General features: G+C 36.4%; 1 protein-coding gene across 7 annotated transcripts in view; it reads right to left on the minus strand.

Annotated features, from left to right (window-relative positions):
- Window positions 1-806: 806 nt before the first annotated feature.
- C7H2orf76 (chromosome 7 C2orf76 homolog) overlaps window positions 807-19385 on the minus strand; it is an 86452-nt gene continuing 67873 nt past the window's right edge. For all 7 annotated transcript variants that reach the window (XM_030840323.3, XM_070046019.1, XM_060302539.1 and 4 more), the window contains 3 exons: window positions 15626-15663; window positions 8480-8561; window positions 807-991 (listed from right to left, as the gene is read on the minus strand). In XM_030840323.3, the coding sequence (XP_030696183.1) occupies window positions 915-991; window positions 8480-8561; window positions 15626-15663 (197 nt within the window). In that variant the 3' untranslated portion in view covers window positions 807-914. The remainder of the gene's footprint in view (window positions 992-8479; window positions 8562-15625; window positions 15664-19385) is intronic.

A 19385-nucleotide genomic window follows, 5' to 3' on the forward strand; every position in this document is an offset into this window, starting at 1 on the left:
AATTAGCCTATACCACAATGAAACCAATTTGCCCTTCTAGCAGTTTTAAGCTTCATGGAATAATTCTAGAGCCAACTAACCTCTCTCAGAGTTCCGATTAGATGCATGCTGGCTGAAAGGCCCCCTTGAATTCACTACTCTTCGGGTGCTGGTAGTCCATCATTAAAGTATTATGTTATTTTGAAAGAATGTATCATCCATGACTTAGACTTGTTCTCAATGAACAATTTTCTTCCAGAAGTGCAATCATCCTGCTATCTTCTCTCTCCAAATAAATGAGTTTGATTCTATTATAGTTTGCTCCTGAAGTCAGGAAACACAGCTCAGAAAAAAACATTTCAGCAATGTTATTTGTGTGGGCTTAATACAAAAAGAAAGAAAAGCCCTCTAACATCAGAAAACCTCCCTAAAATATACCCAATTCAATTTCATGTGTGGTGGTGTGTAACATGGTAAGTGAAAAGATGGCATTCATGGTCATAAGAGACTCTTACAATCCCTGCTAGCCAAAGATAGTAACAGGGGTCTAATTAGAAACTATGGAGAAAACACAAAATAAACAGAATGACCTTTAAGTCTTATAATCTTTTTAAAGAATCCAACATGCAAGTCACCAAAATGACCTCTAATTTCAGAAAAACAAATTATAACTAAAGAACCAACACTCCATGGTGATTTTTGAATCACTATTTCTTTCACTTAAAAAAAAATCACGTTTTCCCCATAAATAAATATATTATTTTACAACAAGAAAGAAAAAAATGAGACCTGCAGAAGAGAGAACACACAGCAGATTTTACCTCAAATGGCAGAGCTTGGGATTAATTTTTTTAAGTTTATTTGTCAATTTAAAAAACTCACAGTGGAATAAAGAGCTTAATACAAGTATGCAAAAAGGAAGTCCTGTGAAGTTTTCACCAGGATGAAAGGGGATTAGCTTTGTAGTTCTTATAGTCGTCTTCACAGAAGAATGCAATTTCAGTTTCATTGGCTGAAAAAAAAGAAAAATAGAAAATGGAAAAAAAATTGAATGTAAAACTAGATTTTAAACAAGTATGGAAATCCATTTCTTTGATTCAGTGCTTTAGTTGCCTAAAGTTAGAAAGATGAGTTACTTGTTTGATTTCACATTTCACAAAATCAACAAGAAGTATAAGTTGTAGTTATAAGACTCTAGAATTCAACTGATTAAAAAGAAAAATAACCAAAAACATTAAAAACAAGAATTAACACATGAATCTGGTTTTCAGGAAATCATAAAATTGCTCATTTATAGTCCTCTTAACAGTCCTAGAAATAATAAGCCTTTATTTTTTCTTACTGAAGAAGGAGGAAAACACTTTTTTTTTTCCCCTCTCTGAAATTGGCCTGTAGGTATAATAATTTAATACTTAGAGGATCAGTAGAATATTTTACAGATCACTTTACATTCTCCCTCATGACCCATCAAAATATGTGTCTGAAGAAGTTAATTTTTTGCCTGCTTATGACTAATTCATGAGGCTTCAACAATATGCAAAGTGAAAGACACAAATTGGCTTCTACCGCAATACCTTCAAATACCTCTAATTATTCACAGGGGATATGGCACAGCTAAAGGACCCACAAAGGTTCAGAGCAGTCACAATTCTTTCAACTTAACAGGTCAAGGACTCTGTCTTCTGAAACAATAAGTCAGCAACATTATTAATTCAGACTGGAGACAAACCTGATGGAAAGCCTTCCAATTATTAAACATGCGATTCTTTAAGGCGTCACACCAACAAGTTCCACATTTGTTTTTTAAATTAAACCAGAAGTTAATACAGTCTGCTTAGCTTTTACAGAAAGAGCAAAAGGGCCTTCAGAATCTTGACAAGAAAACAGACAAGATTATTTGTAAGGAATACTGATCACACAATTAACATATCCTCCTAAAACTGACAAGTGAAACTCTTCAAGCCAAATAAATAGGATAATAAGGAAGGATGCCAAGGATTACCACTGGTCTCCTAGTTTACAGCTCTCATCTCATTAGAATTTATCACAGAAGAACGAAATTAAAGAACTTAGCATGACATTTCTTTAAAAATGCTTTTTGCTGCTTTTAAGAATACCAAATTTAATGTTTCTCAAACCTAAATTACCGTGCTCTTTACAGAAAATATAGAAATACTGAAAGAGGAAAATAAAATCACCCATAGTCTCAGATCCTCATTCCAGTCCTACCGTATCTTCAAGATTAGATGAAGATTAATCTTGATAAAAATCAGATTACAAGCTTTTGTCACAATAAGCCTGGATGTGCGTGGAGGGTGTAGGGGATGGGGAGACACAGAAGAAAGAAGCTGGGAATCAATGAGAGGGGCTGTAAACAAATGCACCCTGGGCAAACAGTAAGTTAAGGTACAGTGAAATTTTACAAGAAAATAGCATTTAAACGAACGGCTAAGAGCTCTACACTTGGAATCAAGGGGCTTCAAAAAGTTCAACATTCAAAGAGAAGATACTTTGAGATCTATCCTTCATATAAAAAGCTCCTGGGGTTTCCTTTTTTGAAGAGAAGCAAGCCCAAAGGTACACTACATAATTTGCAAGTGATTCTAATATCCTCCTCCTAATGGAGAATGAGCAAAAGCCCCCTGTTCTTAATAATCACAATGCAAGGTTTCATCCACGATGTGCTATTTACATACAGAACTTTACATCGTGCTTTGCCCACACAGCACTTTGCTCAATACACACTAACTGTAATTACAATTTTACTTACTGCAGTTGACATTTATCTCTGTACCCCTTCTGAGAAACTAATATATCGTATGGCTCTTCAGGACACCAATAACAGGTTTAGAATTAAGCGGATAAAACGAAAGAACTGACAAAGCATTTTTGTTTTGACACACAGGTTCTCTTCGTTCTAATTAACTTACAGATCAATCCATTATCTACATAATACATATAATACAGACTCAAAATGAGATCATCTAGGTAAAGATTTTATTTGCAGATGAATGAATTTTTTTCAGGAAAACTAGATTGACAAATGGGTTAAAAACTCAAATGGTCCAGGCTGATGAAAAATTTTCACCCTTAAATTGGAGAATAACACACAAATTAAGAGTTAGTTGCTCTGAACATTCAAAAGAAAGACATAAAATGGATTTTAAACTTTAGTAATGTGGTCCTCAAACAGAAGTAGAATATAATGTTTTTTTAATATCTATAGAACTCTGTTGAAAATGTTTGAATGATTTCACGTATTTAGACTGCAAACTGACTTGCCAATTAAAATGAAAACAAATAACGAACGATTTTCAAGACCTCTACATACCACCCTTTCCACCATTATCCCTTAAATTCCTGCTTCCCAAATTCTATTTAAAATGGCTCCAGAAGAACCCTCGGGAAGTCTACCACATGCCAGTCCCCTAGGGCACCTGATTTTAAATTAAATGTGCTGCAGGCGGCAGTGCACTCAGGTGCACAGTGCTTTGGCATGTGAATCTGAAATGAATGTGCATTCTCAAATCCAATAAATACACTCCAGCTCATCCCTTTGTCTTACTATCAAATGAAATCAAGTAAGAACTCTCCAAATACATTTGTGGTTCATTTTAATACTGACTTTCAAGTTTAATAAAATGAATGCAAGCTAGGACATCGCATGTTGGATATGAAATTAAGAATTTTATAAAGTTTCCATTATAAAATACACATATATACACCTTGAACAGTAAAATAATGACTTCAATTTTTTTAAATACAAGAAAAACAATTTTAAATGTAAAATCTCAAGAAAAATTAAGTGCAATGTACTTAAACTCCTCCACTAACTTATTTCAATAAACTCGCCTACCAACAAGGATTTAGTGTATAGTTTCCAAATCCCTAGGCTTGTACTAGTCAGTACCAAAGCTGGGCGCAGCACAGCAACTGTCATCTGAGGAAGGAGACTGAGACGTGCATCCTGACTGCAGTACAGATAATTAATGATCGGGGCAGACTATCATCGGGTGGGCTGTAATGTGAAAATAACTGCAGATTATTGGCAAAAACAAAACCAGAAACAAAAAAACCACGAAGGGCCAGGTGTGATTTCTGCAGCAATTTGAGACCAAAAGGACAAAGTTTCACCCTCTCCCCTGGTCCAGGACTATACCCCGTCCTTGCAAGTTTCACAAAATCCTAATCTACAAATCATTCAAAACCATGCTCTCTGCTGAGTTATGTTTTTAGCTTTTCACCAAAGGAGGTCAACAGTCCAACAGATAGTTCCAAACCACTGTGTCTTTTATTTCGTAGCTGCTTGAGCGTCTGTTTTCAAGCTGGCAGAGAAGATTTCAAACTAGTTTGAAGAAAACAAATAGTAAAATGAATCTGACCTTTGATAGACTGGACACTGTGATTTCCACAACAACGAGGGGAGGGCAAAAAGGGAAGAAACATGTCTGGGAGGTTCCTTCTGACCCTCTTGCTCTGGGATCTCAAATTCCCTGGTCCCACCACCTACTTAATCGAGTACAAGACCACCGCTGTTATGATGTTAACGTGAACAGCCAGTTTAACGCGCTGTCAAAGGAGAAAAGCACGTATGCCCCAAGATATTACTACCGAAAAGAGAATGCGAAAGGGACCCAAACCTTCAGGAAACACAAATCAAATATGATCCTGATAAAGAAGTGGGAGCCAAGGAATCCTATAATATGAGCTGCTTATCCAAGATCACCCAGAGGTGCTAGGCACAAAGACTGGGTTCTGGTTGTGGGCAGACAACAGGAGTGACACATAAGATGAAAACAAACCACAAGGGAGTTTAGGAATTATTACAAGATCTGGCTTGATGCGAACTCTTCCCACAGATGAGCACTTATGGTTTGGCCGCCTGTATCTTGTTTTAAAATATTTCCAATGAAACATAACTGACTTTAGAAGAGTTACCCTACCCAAGTTTCTTTCCTAAACCAGAGAAGATTCAAAAGATAGCAGCAGTAGAATGTAGCGAAATGAAAGAGATAAAATATAACCCCAAAAATATTTAACACGTAAATTTATTACTTAGGGGAATTAGTCCATAAAACCACAATTGTTAATAACAAGATGAAAATCTTTAAATTATAAATAACAATTCTAGGTAAGGCCTTCTTCTTCCTTCCACAAAGCAAATCTTTTTATTTATGTATTTTAGAACTAAATCCACAAGCAAAAACCTCCCCTGACGTCAAGCGTAGGCAGAATATACAATTGGGATCTGCAATGTAGATAAAAGGCCAGAGAATTTCTCGGTGAGAAAAGAAATCTTCAAACCAGCTTGTTCCCCTAATTTCCCCCCTCACAGTCTTTCTTTTCCTTTCATGGTTTTTACAGAAAAGTCCTAATGATACATTTGTTACATTGGCATTATTCCCATGGCAATTGGCTATGATAGCAGAGTGACAGCTCTACAGAAAGATCAAGTGGTAAAAAGGGAGAGAGTGATGACTTAGAATTTTTCTCTTAAACCTCTTAAAACCCTAACCAGGCATGGCACCAGGGGAGGGAAAATTCCCTAGAAAAATCACACACTTCAAGTATCACTTTTACCATCTACTTGCACTTAGAATTTTTTGCACTGCTCTAGGCAACAAAGGGGAACATGCAGGAGAGGGGATCACTCCCCACAGGGACCAAAGTCACCCTCAGGCAGGGCTGCAGGCTTGCCATGGCAGGAGAGCAGTTTGAAGTACCACCCTGAAACCAGTGGAGAACCCACAAAAAGGATCTGATGCTGATCTAAGATCTATGGCCTTAAAACAAGAATGACAAAAAGAGGGATTTGATTCACACCGTTATAGGTGGTTCGTTACTTAAGTTTGAAATTAGTAACAATTAAACCAACAACTTGATGTTTTAACAAATTCAAAACATTTGCCAATTGCTTTCTCCAAGATGGCTTCCAAATAAACTAAGGGGGCCTTTACATGCATTGCTCTAGATGCTTTCATATACATTCTTTTACTCAACCCATGAAAACCCTCTGAAATAGGTTTAATTATTTCCGTTTTGTTTTACAGAAATCAAAGTAGAAGTTCGAAGAGGCTAAATGGCTTCTAGGTCACAAAGCAAGCAAAATGTGGAGCCTTCATTCAAACCAATTTTCTCCAAATTTAGGAGTTTATTCCTTAAAATTCGGTCCTCACTTTACAAGTAATACATGTAAATAGTAGAAAAAAGTTTAAATTATCAATGCAAGAACAATTAAATAATGTGGAGAATAAAGGGGAAAAGATTAATTGCTGGCAATGCCACCACCCAGAGAAACCATTTCTATAATTTTAGCATATGATCTTTTCTCCATATACAGACATGTAAACACATACATTTTAAAATAATAATGGTATCACACAATATAGTCTATTTCCATTCAATAAACAAAGCTCTACATCAATGAATCCCAAACAGAGAAGGTGAGAGATAACACCTCAGAAGGCATATCACAACCTGGGGGGAGTCACAGAGTTGAAGAAGCACTTCTGTTGGCTTGGTAATAGATATGACAGAAAATTAAGTTTGAGAAAGTCTTATTCGTCAAACTGACCTACAGAAAGTTAGAGGTAATACAGCTTCCGAACAATAGTACGAGAGAACATTCATTTCCTTACACTCCCTCAGATACTACCACTGTTCTTCACGTCTGCTAGTCTTATAATCACTGCTTGTTGAAGGTCACCCAGACATTAAGTGGCAGAGTCAAGCTGTGAATCCAAGCACTCTGACTCCAGCCTCTAATTCTTAACCACTAGAGTAGAAAACTACATAAAATAGTATCTATTTTCATGTGCATTTCTCTCACTTCTAATAAGGCTGTACTATTTTTTATGTTAGCTATTTCTTCTATCAGTAGAATTTATTTCTCCTTTTTATACTAATTATAAGACCTCTTTATAAAGTCAGGCTAATAACTTTTTCTTTGTCATATATGCTGCAAATATTTTTTCACAGTTTATTGCTTCTCGTTTAACTCTACGTGGTCAAATCTATCATTTCTCCCGGCTTTATGGCTTCTGGCTTCAAAGGCATGCCCTTTCTAAGGGCATGCCCTTCTCCCCAAGATTATGAAACTACTGACTTACATTTAAGAAAATTTTTTTACATTATCACATTTAACCTATAGAGAATTTATTTTGGAATGAAGACTAAGAATTTAAATTTGATTTTCCCAAATGTTTTGGCAATGGGCCCAACGTTTTCTGGCTAATTCATTCTTTCCCACACTTATCTGAGATGTCAAAATTTTGTTATACTGTGAAATTTCTTTTAGTTGGTTTTTGGATTTTCCATGGAGCTATCTGTCAATTCCTATATCAATACCAGTCTATTATACTAATTATAGTTTTATGCTTAACAACAAGCAGTTGTTAAGTGCCACCTGCTATAATAATATAATAGCAATTGAAGAAATAAATGCCGAATTGAAAATTGTTTTTCCAAATAACAGCAATCAATCTCATGTATTCACAATAAGGAAAGACACTGAATCTAGCCAATAGTGTAGACTTAAACACAGTGAACAAGTCTGACGTTATACAACATGGTATTTAAAATCATATTTAAATTGGAAGATATGTCAGGAACCCACTTTAGCCACATGTGTCATTTAAAAATGAATTCCTGACAGATGTGACTAAAATAACTCAATAAAACACCTGTCAAAAAAATGTAAGGCTTCCTAACATGGACTTCATGAACTTTAGAGTGATCCTTAACCTGTGCATATAAAAAAATTAGAAAGTAAGTATGATTTGTGCTGTTTCATTAGAGTCACTGACCACAAAGGCATGTCAGAGGCATAATGCCTTCAACTGCTCACATCTCGCTCACAAACTCCATCCAACTGCCACATCATTTGTAAGTGTACACATAAGTAGAATTATAGTGACATCTAATGGTCATAAAACATGTCACACAGCACTTCTTTAAAACTACATGCATATTCCAAGTTGAAAGGCTAAATCAGGCAATTTTTCAACTGTACACACTAGGCTCCTATTTGAAATTCCATGACTTGGTCGGCCCCGAGTGATCCGGATGACTAACAGAAACTACGCTGCATGTTACACAAACAACATCTCACTTCATTATTCCACATGAGTTCTACCAGGCCCTATTCTCTTAAACTATCTGCTCAAATGATGCTGATATGAGTAAGTAGGTTATTAAGTGAGTAATAACCTGTCAATCACTTACAATAACCCTCCGCAGAATTCTGAGCATACCTTCTGGAAAGAACTATTTGCATTCTGAATGTTTGGAGAGCAGATATCTACTTCCCTGGGTCAAATGATCTGAATCTACATCATTCTTGTCCTTTTCCTCTGAATAATTATACGGTAGTGTAAAGAGCACCAAGGGTACCATTTACATTGCATTAAGTTATCCAAATATAATCAGCCAGGTATCACCATACAGGCCAGGAAAGCCAGGGCCCCCTCCAACTCTACATGGCACGCACACTCCTTCTCACCGATTCCAGCTGCTTTCAGGGTGCTGTCTTCTTTTAACAGGAGGCTGTCATCATCTTCCAAACTCAACACAAGTTCATTCGTCTAGAAAGAAAGAAAATCTGCATTTTACCTGTACTTATATGTGTTTCATACTTGGTAAGATTCCTCAAAGACAACTGAATTGGTACTTTGGGTCACAGCAATAATTTACATTCTGCTCCCATCATTGTAGGGAGAGAAGTGAACAGATACACAGCGAGTACCTGCTAAATGCACACACTCCATAAAGCACTGGGGAGACAGTGCTAGAACACAGAGCTTTGGAGCTGGAGATGGGTTAAAACTCAGGTTCCACCAATATCCAGCTGCGTGGTCTCAACAACCACCTCTCAGAGGTCTCAACAAACAAACCTCTCTTAGAGGTGCTCTTATTGTGATCATCTGTTAAAAAACAAAAAAAGTAGGGGGAGGGATGCATCTTCTTACTACCCTGTGGAGAGGATGAAAAGAGATGAAGCATATAAAACCCTCAGGACAGTGTCAGCCACACAGGGAGTACTGTTAGCTGTCACTGTTTTGTTATCATCATCATCATCACATCCTCACAATAATCCAGGAGGAATCAGAGAGGTTAAGATATAGGCCCAGAGTATATGGCTAGTCAGCCAGGGGGCTGAGGTTCCAGCTTTGGCCAGTCTTTTTTTTTGTTTTTGAATTTTATTTAGTTTTTTATACAGCAGGCTCTTATTAGTCATCCATTTTATACACATCAGTATATACATGTCAATCCCAATCTCCCAATTCATCACACCACCACCGTCCCCCGTGGCTTTCCCCGCTTGGTGTCCATACGTTTGTTCTCTACATCTGTGCCTCAACTTCTGCCCTGCAAACTGGTTCATCTGTACCATTTTTCTAGGTTCCACATGTATGCGTTAATACGTGATATTTGTTTTTCTCTTTCTGACTTACTTCACTCTGTATGACAGTCTCTAGATTCATCCACGTCTCTACAAATGACTCAATTTCATTCCTTTTTATGGCTGAGTAATATTCCATTGTATACATGTACCACAACTTCTTTATCCATTCGTCTGTTGATGGGCATTTAGGTTGTTTCCATGACTTGGCTACTGTAAATAGTGCTGCAATGAATATTGGGGTGCATGTGTCTTTTTGAATTATGATTTTCTCAGGGTATATGTCCAGTAGTGGGATTGCTGGGTCATATGGTAATTCTATTTTTCATTTTTTAAGGAACGTCCATACTGTTCTCCATAGTGGAGAACAGTAGGAATTTACATTCCTACCAACAGTGCAAGAGGGTTCCCTTTTCTCCACACCCTCTCCAGCATTTGTTGTTTGTAGATTTTTTGATGATGGCCATTCTGACTGGTGTGAGGTGATACCTCATTGTAGTTTTGACTTGCATTTCTCTAATAATTAGTGATGCTGAGCAGCTTTTCATGTGCCTCTTGCCCATCTGTATGTCTTCTTCAGAGAAATGTCTACTTAGGTCTTCTGCCCATTATTTGATTGGGTTGTTTGTTTTTTTTAATATTGAGCTGCATGAGCTGTTTATATATTTTGGAGATTAATCCTTTGTCTGTTGATTCGTTTGCAAATATTTTCTTCCATTCTGAGGGTTGTCTTTTCGTCTTGTTTGTAGTTTGCATTGCAAAAGCTTTGAAGTTTCATTTGGTCCCATTTGTTTATTTTTGTTTTTATTTCCATTACTCTAGGAGGTGGATGAAAAAAGATCTTGCTGTGATTTCTGTCAAAGAGTGTTCTTCCCATCTTTTCCTCTAAGAGTTTTATAGTGTCCAGTCTTACATTTAGGTCTTGAATCCATTTTGAGTTTATTTTTGTGTATGGTGTTGGGGAGTGTTCTAATTTCATTCTTTTACATGTAATTGTCCAGTTTCCCCAGCACCACTTATTGAAGAGGCGGCTGTCTTTTCTCCATTGTATATCCTTGCCTCCTTTGTCATAGATTAGTTGACCATAGGTGCGTGGATTTATCTCTGGGCTTTCTATCCTGTTCCATTGATCTATATTTCTGTATTTGCAAAAACAAAAACAGTCTGACTTCTGAGAGAAGCAAACTTGCCTCTGCTGAAAGTCCACATATCTAAACACCTTGCTGACAAACACTTGGTCCCATGTCATGTTAACTAACACTTCTCGTGTGATTTGGGGTGGGGGTAGATGAGATTGCTCTCCGATGCTATTCACAAATTCAGTTAAACATCATAAATACAGGAGGATTGCTATCTGCCCGTAAACGGCACCTAGTAGTGAGCACTAGTTGGGCACACAGTACCACCTGTCAAGCAGAACGCAGCTGTTTAGTGACGGATTCTCTTCCTAGAATATGGCTGAGAGGGAGGCTCAACAATAAGACCTCTCAGCAGCCAAAAGAGCTGACCCAGAAGCCATGCTCCAAAGCTTCACTCACTAGAGAGCACAGGGGCTTCAACTCCAAAACACACAGATTCAAAGGGGGAAAAAGAACTTCACTAAAGACATCATTAGTTAATTGATTTAATATTTATTTATTAAATAAATAAATATCTATTTAATAAATATTTATTTATTAAATAAATAAATATCTATTAAATAAATAAATATCTATTTAATAAATATTTATTTATTAAATAAATAAATATCTATTTAATAGATATTTATTTATTGAATAAATAAATAATTAATATTTATTTAAGAAATATGCACCAGGTCTTAGTTGCAGCACACAGGACGCTCCATGCTGCACGCGGGATCTTCGTTGCAGGCTGCGGGGTCTTTAGTTTTGCAGCATGTGGGATCTAGTTCCCTGACCAGGGATTGAACCCAGGCCTCCTGCATTGGGAGCGCGGAGTCTAAAGAAATCATTTTAGAATAGGTAATACGTACTCACAGTACAAAATTCTCCAAGTACATAGGGACAGAGTGAGAAGTAGTCTCCTCCCAACCCCATCCAACTAGTTCTTCTCCAGAGAATTTGTACTAATTCTTATGTATCCTTCCAGAGACTGTCCCTGTATGTGTACATGCAGGTGGAGGTGGAGATGTGCATGTAAACTTTTTCACACAAATAATGGCATATTATATGCTGTGTTCTAACACCTTACTTTTTTATCTTAAAATATCTTAAAGTCATTCAAAATCAGTGTAAGAGCTGCCTCATAATTTATCAAGGTTGCAGCATATTCCAATTAAAGTATTAACTCTCCCTCTCTGTCCCTATTGATGGACATTCAGGTTGTTTCCTATGTCTTCCTACCATACACAATCCTGCAACAAATATCCTTGCACATATATTATTTTGCATAAGTTTTATCTGTAAGATAAATTCCTAGAAGTAGAACTGTTAAGTCAGAGAGTAAGGGCAATTTTTATTTTGACAGATACCGCCAAATTACTCTCCAAAGAAGCAGTACCCATTTATACCAATGCTACCCATCACTGAGAGTCCCTGTTTCCCACACCCTCACCAACACAATGTATTATCAAAATCTTTTGATCTCTGCCAATCCAGCAGATATAAATTAAGTATAGTCTTAATTTGTATTTATTTTAAGTAAAGATTTGAATATTTTCTATTTTTTGAGAAACTTGTAGGATAATTTTTTAAATGGAATTGTAAAATTAGGCCTTTTCTGTAATATAAGTTAGAAAATTTTCTCTTAGTTTTTCAGTTGTTCCTTCATTTTTCTTATAGTGTCTTTTTTTAAAAAGAAGGTGCTGAGTGTCTGTTGAATAAATTAATGAATAAAGTAAAATGTATCAATCTTTTATTTTCCTATCATATTTGGACCTTCAGTCTAAGATTACTTTTAAAATTCCATGTTTACTTCAAATATTTTAATTAATTTCATCTTTTAAACTTTTAATCATAGAGATTTCAAACATACAACGTATACAGAATAGTACAATTAACCCTCCTGTACCCATCACGTGGCCTGAACAAATTATTCACTCATGTTAATCTATTTCATTTCTACCCTCACCTGTGGGTTTCATCTTTGATTTATGTCATTAACCCAATGAGTACTTATTTTGGCATAAAGAAAAGGATATGGATTCAATTTAACTGTTTTCTAGATGTCTACCTAGTTCTTCCAATAACATTTACTGAATCCTCCATATTTTCTCCATAAATTTGAAATGCAATATTTAATATATATTAAATTCCTATATATAATAAGGTCTATTTTGGGGCTTCTAATTCTGTGCCATTGAACTAACAGTTCATGTGACAATACCACACCATTTTAATTAGTATAGTTTTATAAAAAGTCTTAATATGTGCCAGGGTTAGTCACTTTCATTTCTCTTTTTTCTGACTATTCTTCATTATTTATTTTTTGCATGTTAGTTTTATAATCAGTTTCTTTAGCTCACATCTACACACACACATATATATACAATATATATACATATATATACAAATACATATATACACACAACTGTAGAATTTTATTTTGATGGCATTAAGTTTGTAAATTAACTATGAGAGAACTGACATCTTCTTGCTGTTGCATCTTCCCATCCAAATATCCTAATATTTCCACTTAAATCTCATCTTGTACCCCTCTTTACATGCTTTACTTTTTTGTTAAATTGAGGTAGAATTTCACATAAAGAAAATGCATATATCTTAAGAGAAGTTCAGCTCAATGAGTCTGGACAACTGAATACCCTCACTGGCATTTTAAAGTCTTCTTCTTAAAGATCTTGCATATTTCTTACTGAGTTTATTCCAGAGTGGGACTTCTTCCTTTCATATATTTTTAACAAGGATAGCTATCTGCTTTCCAAACTCACAAAATATAAGATAGAAATTATGGTTTCTCTTTCAAATCTTTTTGATAGGAATTATGACTTTACAAGTAGCCTACTGATTATAATCAAAATACAGACACACAAATACATTTTCTTGATAAAAAATAAATCATATTATGGTAATTATTTGTAACTATTGATTCATTCAATAAACACTGAGCTCATCATCCAAACAGGAGGCTCTGGTGGGAAGGTATCCAGTCACCTTTTTATTGTGATGGCAAGAAATTTCTGTGTATACCTGGTAATTGTAATTAAGAAAGTCTTTGGACCTAGAAAATTTGGGAAATGGGGAAAATGCCTTTCGTGCACAAGTTCATTAAGATACAGGAGTTATTTGGAAGTCTCTCCCTTTGGCTAAGGAAGGAGATTAAAATTACAGGTGGGTTGGAAAACTGACAGTCTGAGCCAGTGATGCTTATAGGCCCTGCAAATGAGGAGTAGCATGCACATGGAAAAATGAGAAAAATGTCTGGTAGTTGGAAAAGGCACAAATGAGGACGTGTGGGTAAAATTTTTAAGTCTTAAAACCGTATCTGTGAAAATATATTGACTTCTTCCTTACAAAAGTTAAAGTGGAAATTTGAAGAACCATCTCTGGGGTATATAGTCTGCACTTAACTAGAATGATTATGGTTTAGATGAAAGTTTATAAAGCCAGATTCCAGAAACATTCTAAGTGACTTAATTTGTTCTGGGACTCTTTCTTTAAGTAAATACATTGTTCAACTAAAAAATAGGCCCGAATTTTTCAACTCTAACATGCCAAGATGGAACATATATTTTAAATATAAGAAACAATTCTGAGATATTTCCAACTATAGCAGGAAAATTTCTTGATTTTTTAAAAATGTAATAATACTGATTATTTGAATATTATGAACTAGGTCTTCATTAAGGATAAAGGAATAATTTACTTATTATTCCTTTTAGGATACATGAGCTCCATGATGTAAAAATGCAACACTAAATGGAGAATGACAACCTTTTCAAAGAGCATACTGTTTCATTTTGACTTCATTTTATATATTTCCCTTCTACAATCAGACCAAGCTTCCTACTCTCCACGTTTTAGGGACAAGGTTGTAAAGGGTCCTGGCTTGGAGAAGAGAAAGTGGATGGAGTCTGTGGACAGATACAATTCTAGCATCGATACAAAGTACAGATCCCACACCACAGTCCCAGACACACACAAGCACTAAATTTTAAATAGTTTGACAATGGATACTGTCAAATTTGTATATATAATCCTCGGTATAAAAAAAATAAAGTTACTGGAAAGACCCAGCTTGATTTTAGCCCAGGGAAACTGATTTCAGATTTCTGACCTCCAGAACTATAAGAGAATAAATGTGTGTTGTTTTAAGCCATCAGAAAAAAAATGTTTTTGAGTTACTAATTCATAGTCAACAGACGTACCCTCAGGCCAACTTCTTTATGATCTTTTGTTATATGTTTATTTCAAAGCTGATTGAGTTTATGGAGGGCATCTATGACTAGAGAAGAGAATGAAATTAAATGAATTCATAAAATACTTCCTTCAAAAATTGTTATGGAAACACTCCTACGAATGAGGCATTGTGCTAGGTATTGGAGATATGAAGAATAAGATACAGTCCCTTGTCCTTGAGTAGTCTGTATAATAGAGAAGGTTATTACTTTACTGAGAAGTCTACACAAGGTCACTGAGATTCAAGAAAAAAGATCACTCTGGTCTATCTGTATGAGAAGCAAACATAAAAACATCGCTCTAAAAAGGTAAGAAAACAGAAACGGAAATATACTATAAACACATAACTAATCAGTCCTCTTTTGGGGAAGGCCATGTCCTCTGTGGAACTAATAGGTCTGTTCCCAAGAGCCACAGTCCGGGGCCTTCTCTTATACACCGGAAGAGTCAAATCAGAAAAAAACACGTTATTTTCATCTGCTTTTGGCTCTCTTCTTCTGGTACAGAATTAAGAAAATCAAAGAAATTGGACTGACAGATAATACTTGACTTCCTTTATATGTAACCTGAATTAATTTTACCACGTTTTATGCTTATTTTATGTTACACATTTGCTTGATATATAACGTTGCTTTTTTTTTAAATTAACACTTTCTTTTAAAGGATCTACTAACAGGAATATGACTTAGAGGTCTTTTTTTTTTTCCTTTAATGGAAAAGTAAGGCTATAGAAAGGGTAGCTACAAAATTAAAAATGCTATTATAATGGAAAATATTTTAGAAGTACATGTGTTCATTCATTTATTCACTAAGTCAACCAAAATTGATTACTTGCTATGTGTGTGCCAGATACTGTACATACAAAACATACCTTTGATTTATGTGGTTGATGCACAATCTTTAGTTTATCTGAAAGAAAAAAAAAAAAACAAGTTGTCTTTTACTAAAACTATTCTAAAACTTCATTTCAAACTATTAAAGTGAGATGGGGAGAAGGTGGCACCTATGAAATTGAGAAATCTGAGTCTTTGCCTTATGATCAGGTTCACTTAAACCTGTCGTACACAGTAAAGTAAAAATTACATTTGCATATCATTAAAATTAAAGATCACTGTATAAAGATATTTTAAAGCACTGGCCTTTGACACACACAACTGTGTTTGTACCATAACCTGAAGTCAACTCAGCACAGTTTCCCTTAGAAGACAGGTGAATGACATTATTCTACCCTGTTTGTTAGAGTCGCTAAATGCTAAGATTAGCAAATAAGGTTTAAAAAAAACAGTCTGTCTCAAATTAAGACAGACTTTGTTAATGTCTAGTACTACTACTATTACTAATCTATTAATCTCTCAGAATAGATTCAGTGACAGGAGGTCAAATCATACCAACAAGTTGCTACCACTCTCAGAATTCAAACACCATCAAGGATCACTGGTAATCTGAGCAAGGCTGCTAATACCCAAAGACTACTACTGTTTCCTGGTTTGGAAATACTACACAGGCTCACACCATCTAATCTGCTTTACTCAATTCAGAAAGTATCCAATTCTCCACTCAGTTTTATCTAATCATTTAATTAATGTATTATGATTACATGTGTTATTATGTCTGAATAAACTCTTAACCTTAAACTAAAATTCATTTCTATCAATCACGCTGTTTGATTCAACAAGGAATTCACTGAAATGAAATGAAACAAGATTAAAAAGGAACAAGATAAAACCCCAGAAAAGGGAGGAACCAAGATGGCGACCTAGAAGGACGTGCTCTCACTCCCTCTTGCGAGAACACCAGAATCACAACTAGCTGCTAGACAATCATTGACAGAAAGACACTGGAACTCACCAAAAAAGATACCCCACATCCAAAGACAAAGGAGAAGCCACAATGAGATGGTAGGAGGGGCGCAATCACAGTAAAGTCAAATCCCATAACTGCTGGATGGGTGACTCACAAACAGGAGAACACTTATACCACAGAAGTCCACCCACTGGAGTGAAGGTTCTGAGCCCAACGTCAGGCTTCCCAAGCTGGGGGTCTGGCAACAGGAGGAGGAATTCCTAGAGAATCAGACTTTGAAGCCTAGTGGGAATTGATTGCAGGACTTCAACAGGACTGGGGGAAACAGAGACTCCACTCTTGGAGGGCACACACAAAGTAGTGTGTGCATTGGGACCCAGGAGAAAGAGCAGTGACCCCATAGGAGACTGAGCCAGACCTACCTGCTAGTGTTGGAGGGTCCCCTGCAGAGGCGGAAGGGGGTGGGGGGGCTCTGCTCACCGTGGGGACAAGGACACAGACAGCAGAAGTTCTGGGAAGTACTCCTTGGCGTGAGCCCTACCAGAGTCTGTCATTAGCCCCACCAAAGAGCCCAGGTAGGCTCCAGTGTTGGCTTGCCTCGGGCCAAACAACGAACAGGGAGGGAACCCAGCCCCACTGATCAACAGTCAAGTGGATTAAAGTTTTACTGAGCTCTGCCCACCAGAGCAACAGTCAGCTCTACCCACCAGCAGTCCATCCCATCAGGAGACATGCAAAAGCCTCTTAGATAGCCTCATCCACCAGAGGGCAGACAGCAGAAGAAAGAAGAACTACAATCCTGCAGCCTGTGGAACAAAAACCACATTCACAGAAAGATAGACAAGATGAAAAGGCAGGGTGCTATGTACCAGATGAAGGAACAAGATAAAACCCCAGAAAAACAACTAAATGAAGTGTATATAGGCATCCTTCCAGAAAAAGAATTCAGAATAATGATAGTGAAGATGATCCAGGACCTTGGAAAAAGAATGGAGACAAAGATCGAGAAGATGCAAGAAATGTTTAACAAACATCTACAAGAATTAAAGAACAAACAAACAGAGATGAACAAGACAATAACTGAAATGAAAACTACACTAGAAGGAATCAATAGCAGAATAACTGAGGCAGAAGAACAGATAAGTGACCTGGAAGACAGAATGGTGGAATTCACTGCTGTGGAACAGAGTAAAGAAAAATGAAAGAAAAGAAATGAAGACAGCCTAAGAGACCTCAGGGACAACATTAAACGCAACAACATTCGCATTATAGGGGTCCCAGAAGGAGAAGAGAGACACAAAGGACAAGAGAAAATATTTCAAGAGATTATAGTCAAAAACTTCCCTAACATGGGAAAGGAAATAGCTACCCAAGTCCAGGAAGTGCAGAGAGTCCCATACAGGATAAACCCAAGGAGAAACACGCCGAGACACATAGTAATCAAACTGGCAAAAATTAAAGACAAAGAAAAATTATTGAAAGCAGCAAGGGAAAAACGACAAATAACATACAAGGGAACTCCCATAAGGTTAATAGCACACTTCTCAGCAGAAACTCTACAAGTCAGAAGGGAGTGGCATGATATACTTAAAGTGATGAAAGGGAAGAACCTACAACCAACATTACTCTACCCGGCAAGGATCTCATTCAGATTTGATGGAGAAATCAAAAGCTTTACAGACAAGCAAAAGCTAAGAGAATTCAGCACCACCAAACCAGCTCTACAACAAATGCTAAAGGAACTTCTCTAAGTGGGAAACACAAGGGAAGAAAAGGACCTACAAAAATAAACCCAAAACAATTAAGAAAATGGTCATAGGAACATACCTATCGATAATTACCTTAAATGTGAATGGATTAAATGCTCCAACCAACAGACACAGGCTTGCTGAACGGATACAAAAACAAGACCCATATATATGCGGTCTACAAGAGACCCACTTCAGACCTACGGACACATACAGACTGAAAGTGAGGGGATGGAAAAGGATATTCAATGCAAATGGAAATCAAAAGAAAGCTGGAGTAGCAATACTCATGTCAGATAAAATACACTTTAAAACAAAGAATGTTACAAGAGACAAGGAAGGACACTACATAATGATCAATGGATCAATCCAAGAAGAAGATATAACAATTATAAATATATATGCACCCAACATAGGAGCACCTCAATACATAAGGCAACTGCTAACAGCTATAAAAGAGAAAATCGACGGTAAAACAATAATAGTGGGTGACTTTAACATCTCACTTACACCAATGGACAGATCATCCAAAATGAAAATAAATAAGGAAACAGAATCTTTAAATGACACAACAGACCATATAGATTTAATTGATATTTATAGGACATTCCATCCAAAAATAGCAGATGACACCTTCTTCTCAAGTGCGCATGGAACATTCTCCAGGATAGATCCCATCTTGGGTCACAAATCAAGCCTCAGTAAATTTAAGAAAACTGAAATCATATCAAGCATCTTTTCTGACCACAATGCTATGAGATTAGAAATCAATTACAGGGGAAAAAAACGTAAAAAACACAAACACATGGAGGCTAAACAATACGTTACTAAATAACCAAGGGATTACTGAAGAAATCAAAGGGGAAATCAAAAAACAGCTAGAGACAAATGACAATGAAAACACGACGATCCTAAACCTATGGGATGCAGCAAAAGCAGTCTTAAGAGGGAAGTTTATAGCTATACAAGCCTACCTCAAGAAACAAGAAAAATCTCAAATAAAAAATGTAACCTTACACCTAAAGGAACTAGAGAAAGAAGAAGAAACAAAACCCAAAATTAGCAGAAGGAAAGAAATCA

Source organism: Globicephala melas, chromosome 7 (assembly GCF_963455315.2).
Source record: "Globicephala melas chromosome 7, mGloMel1.2, whole genome shotgun sequence".
NCBI classification, from domain to species: domain Eukaryota; kingdom Metazoa; phylum Chordata; class Mammalia; order Artiodactyla; family Delphinidae; genus Globicephala; species Globicephala melas.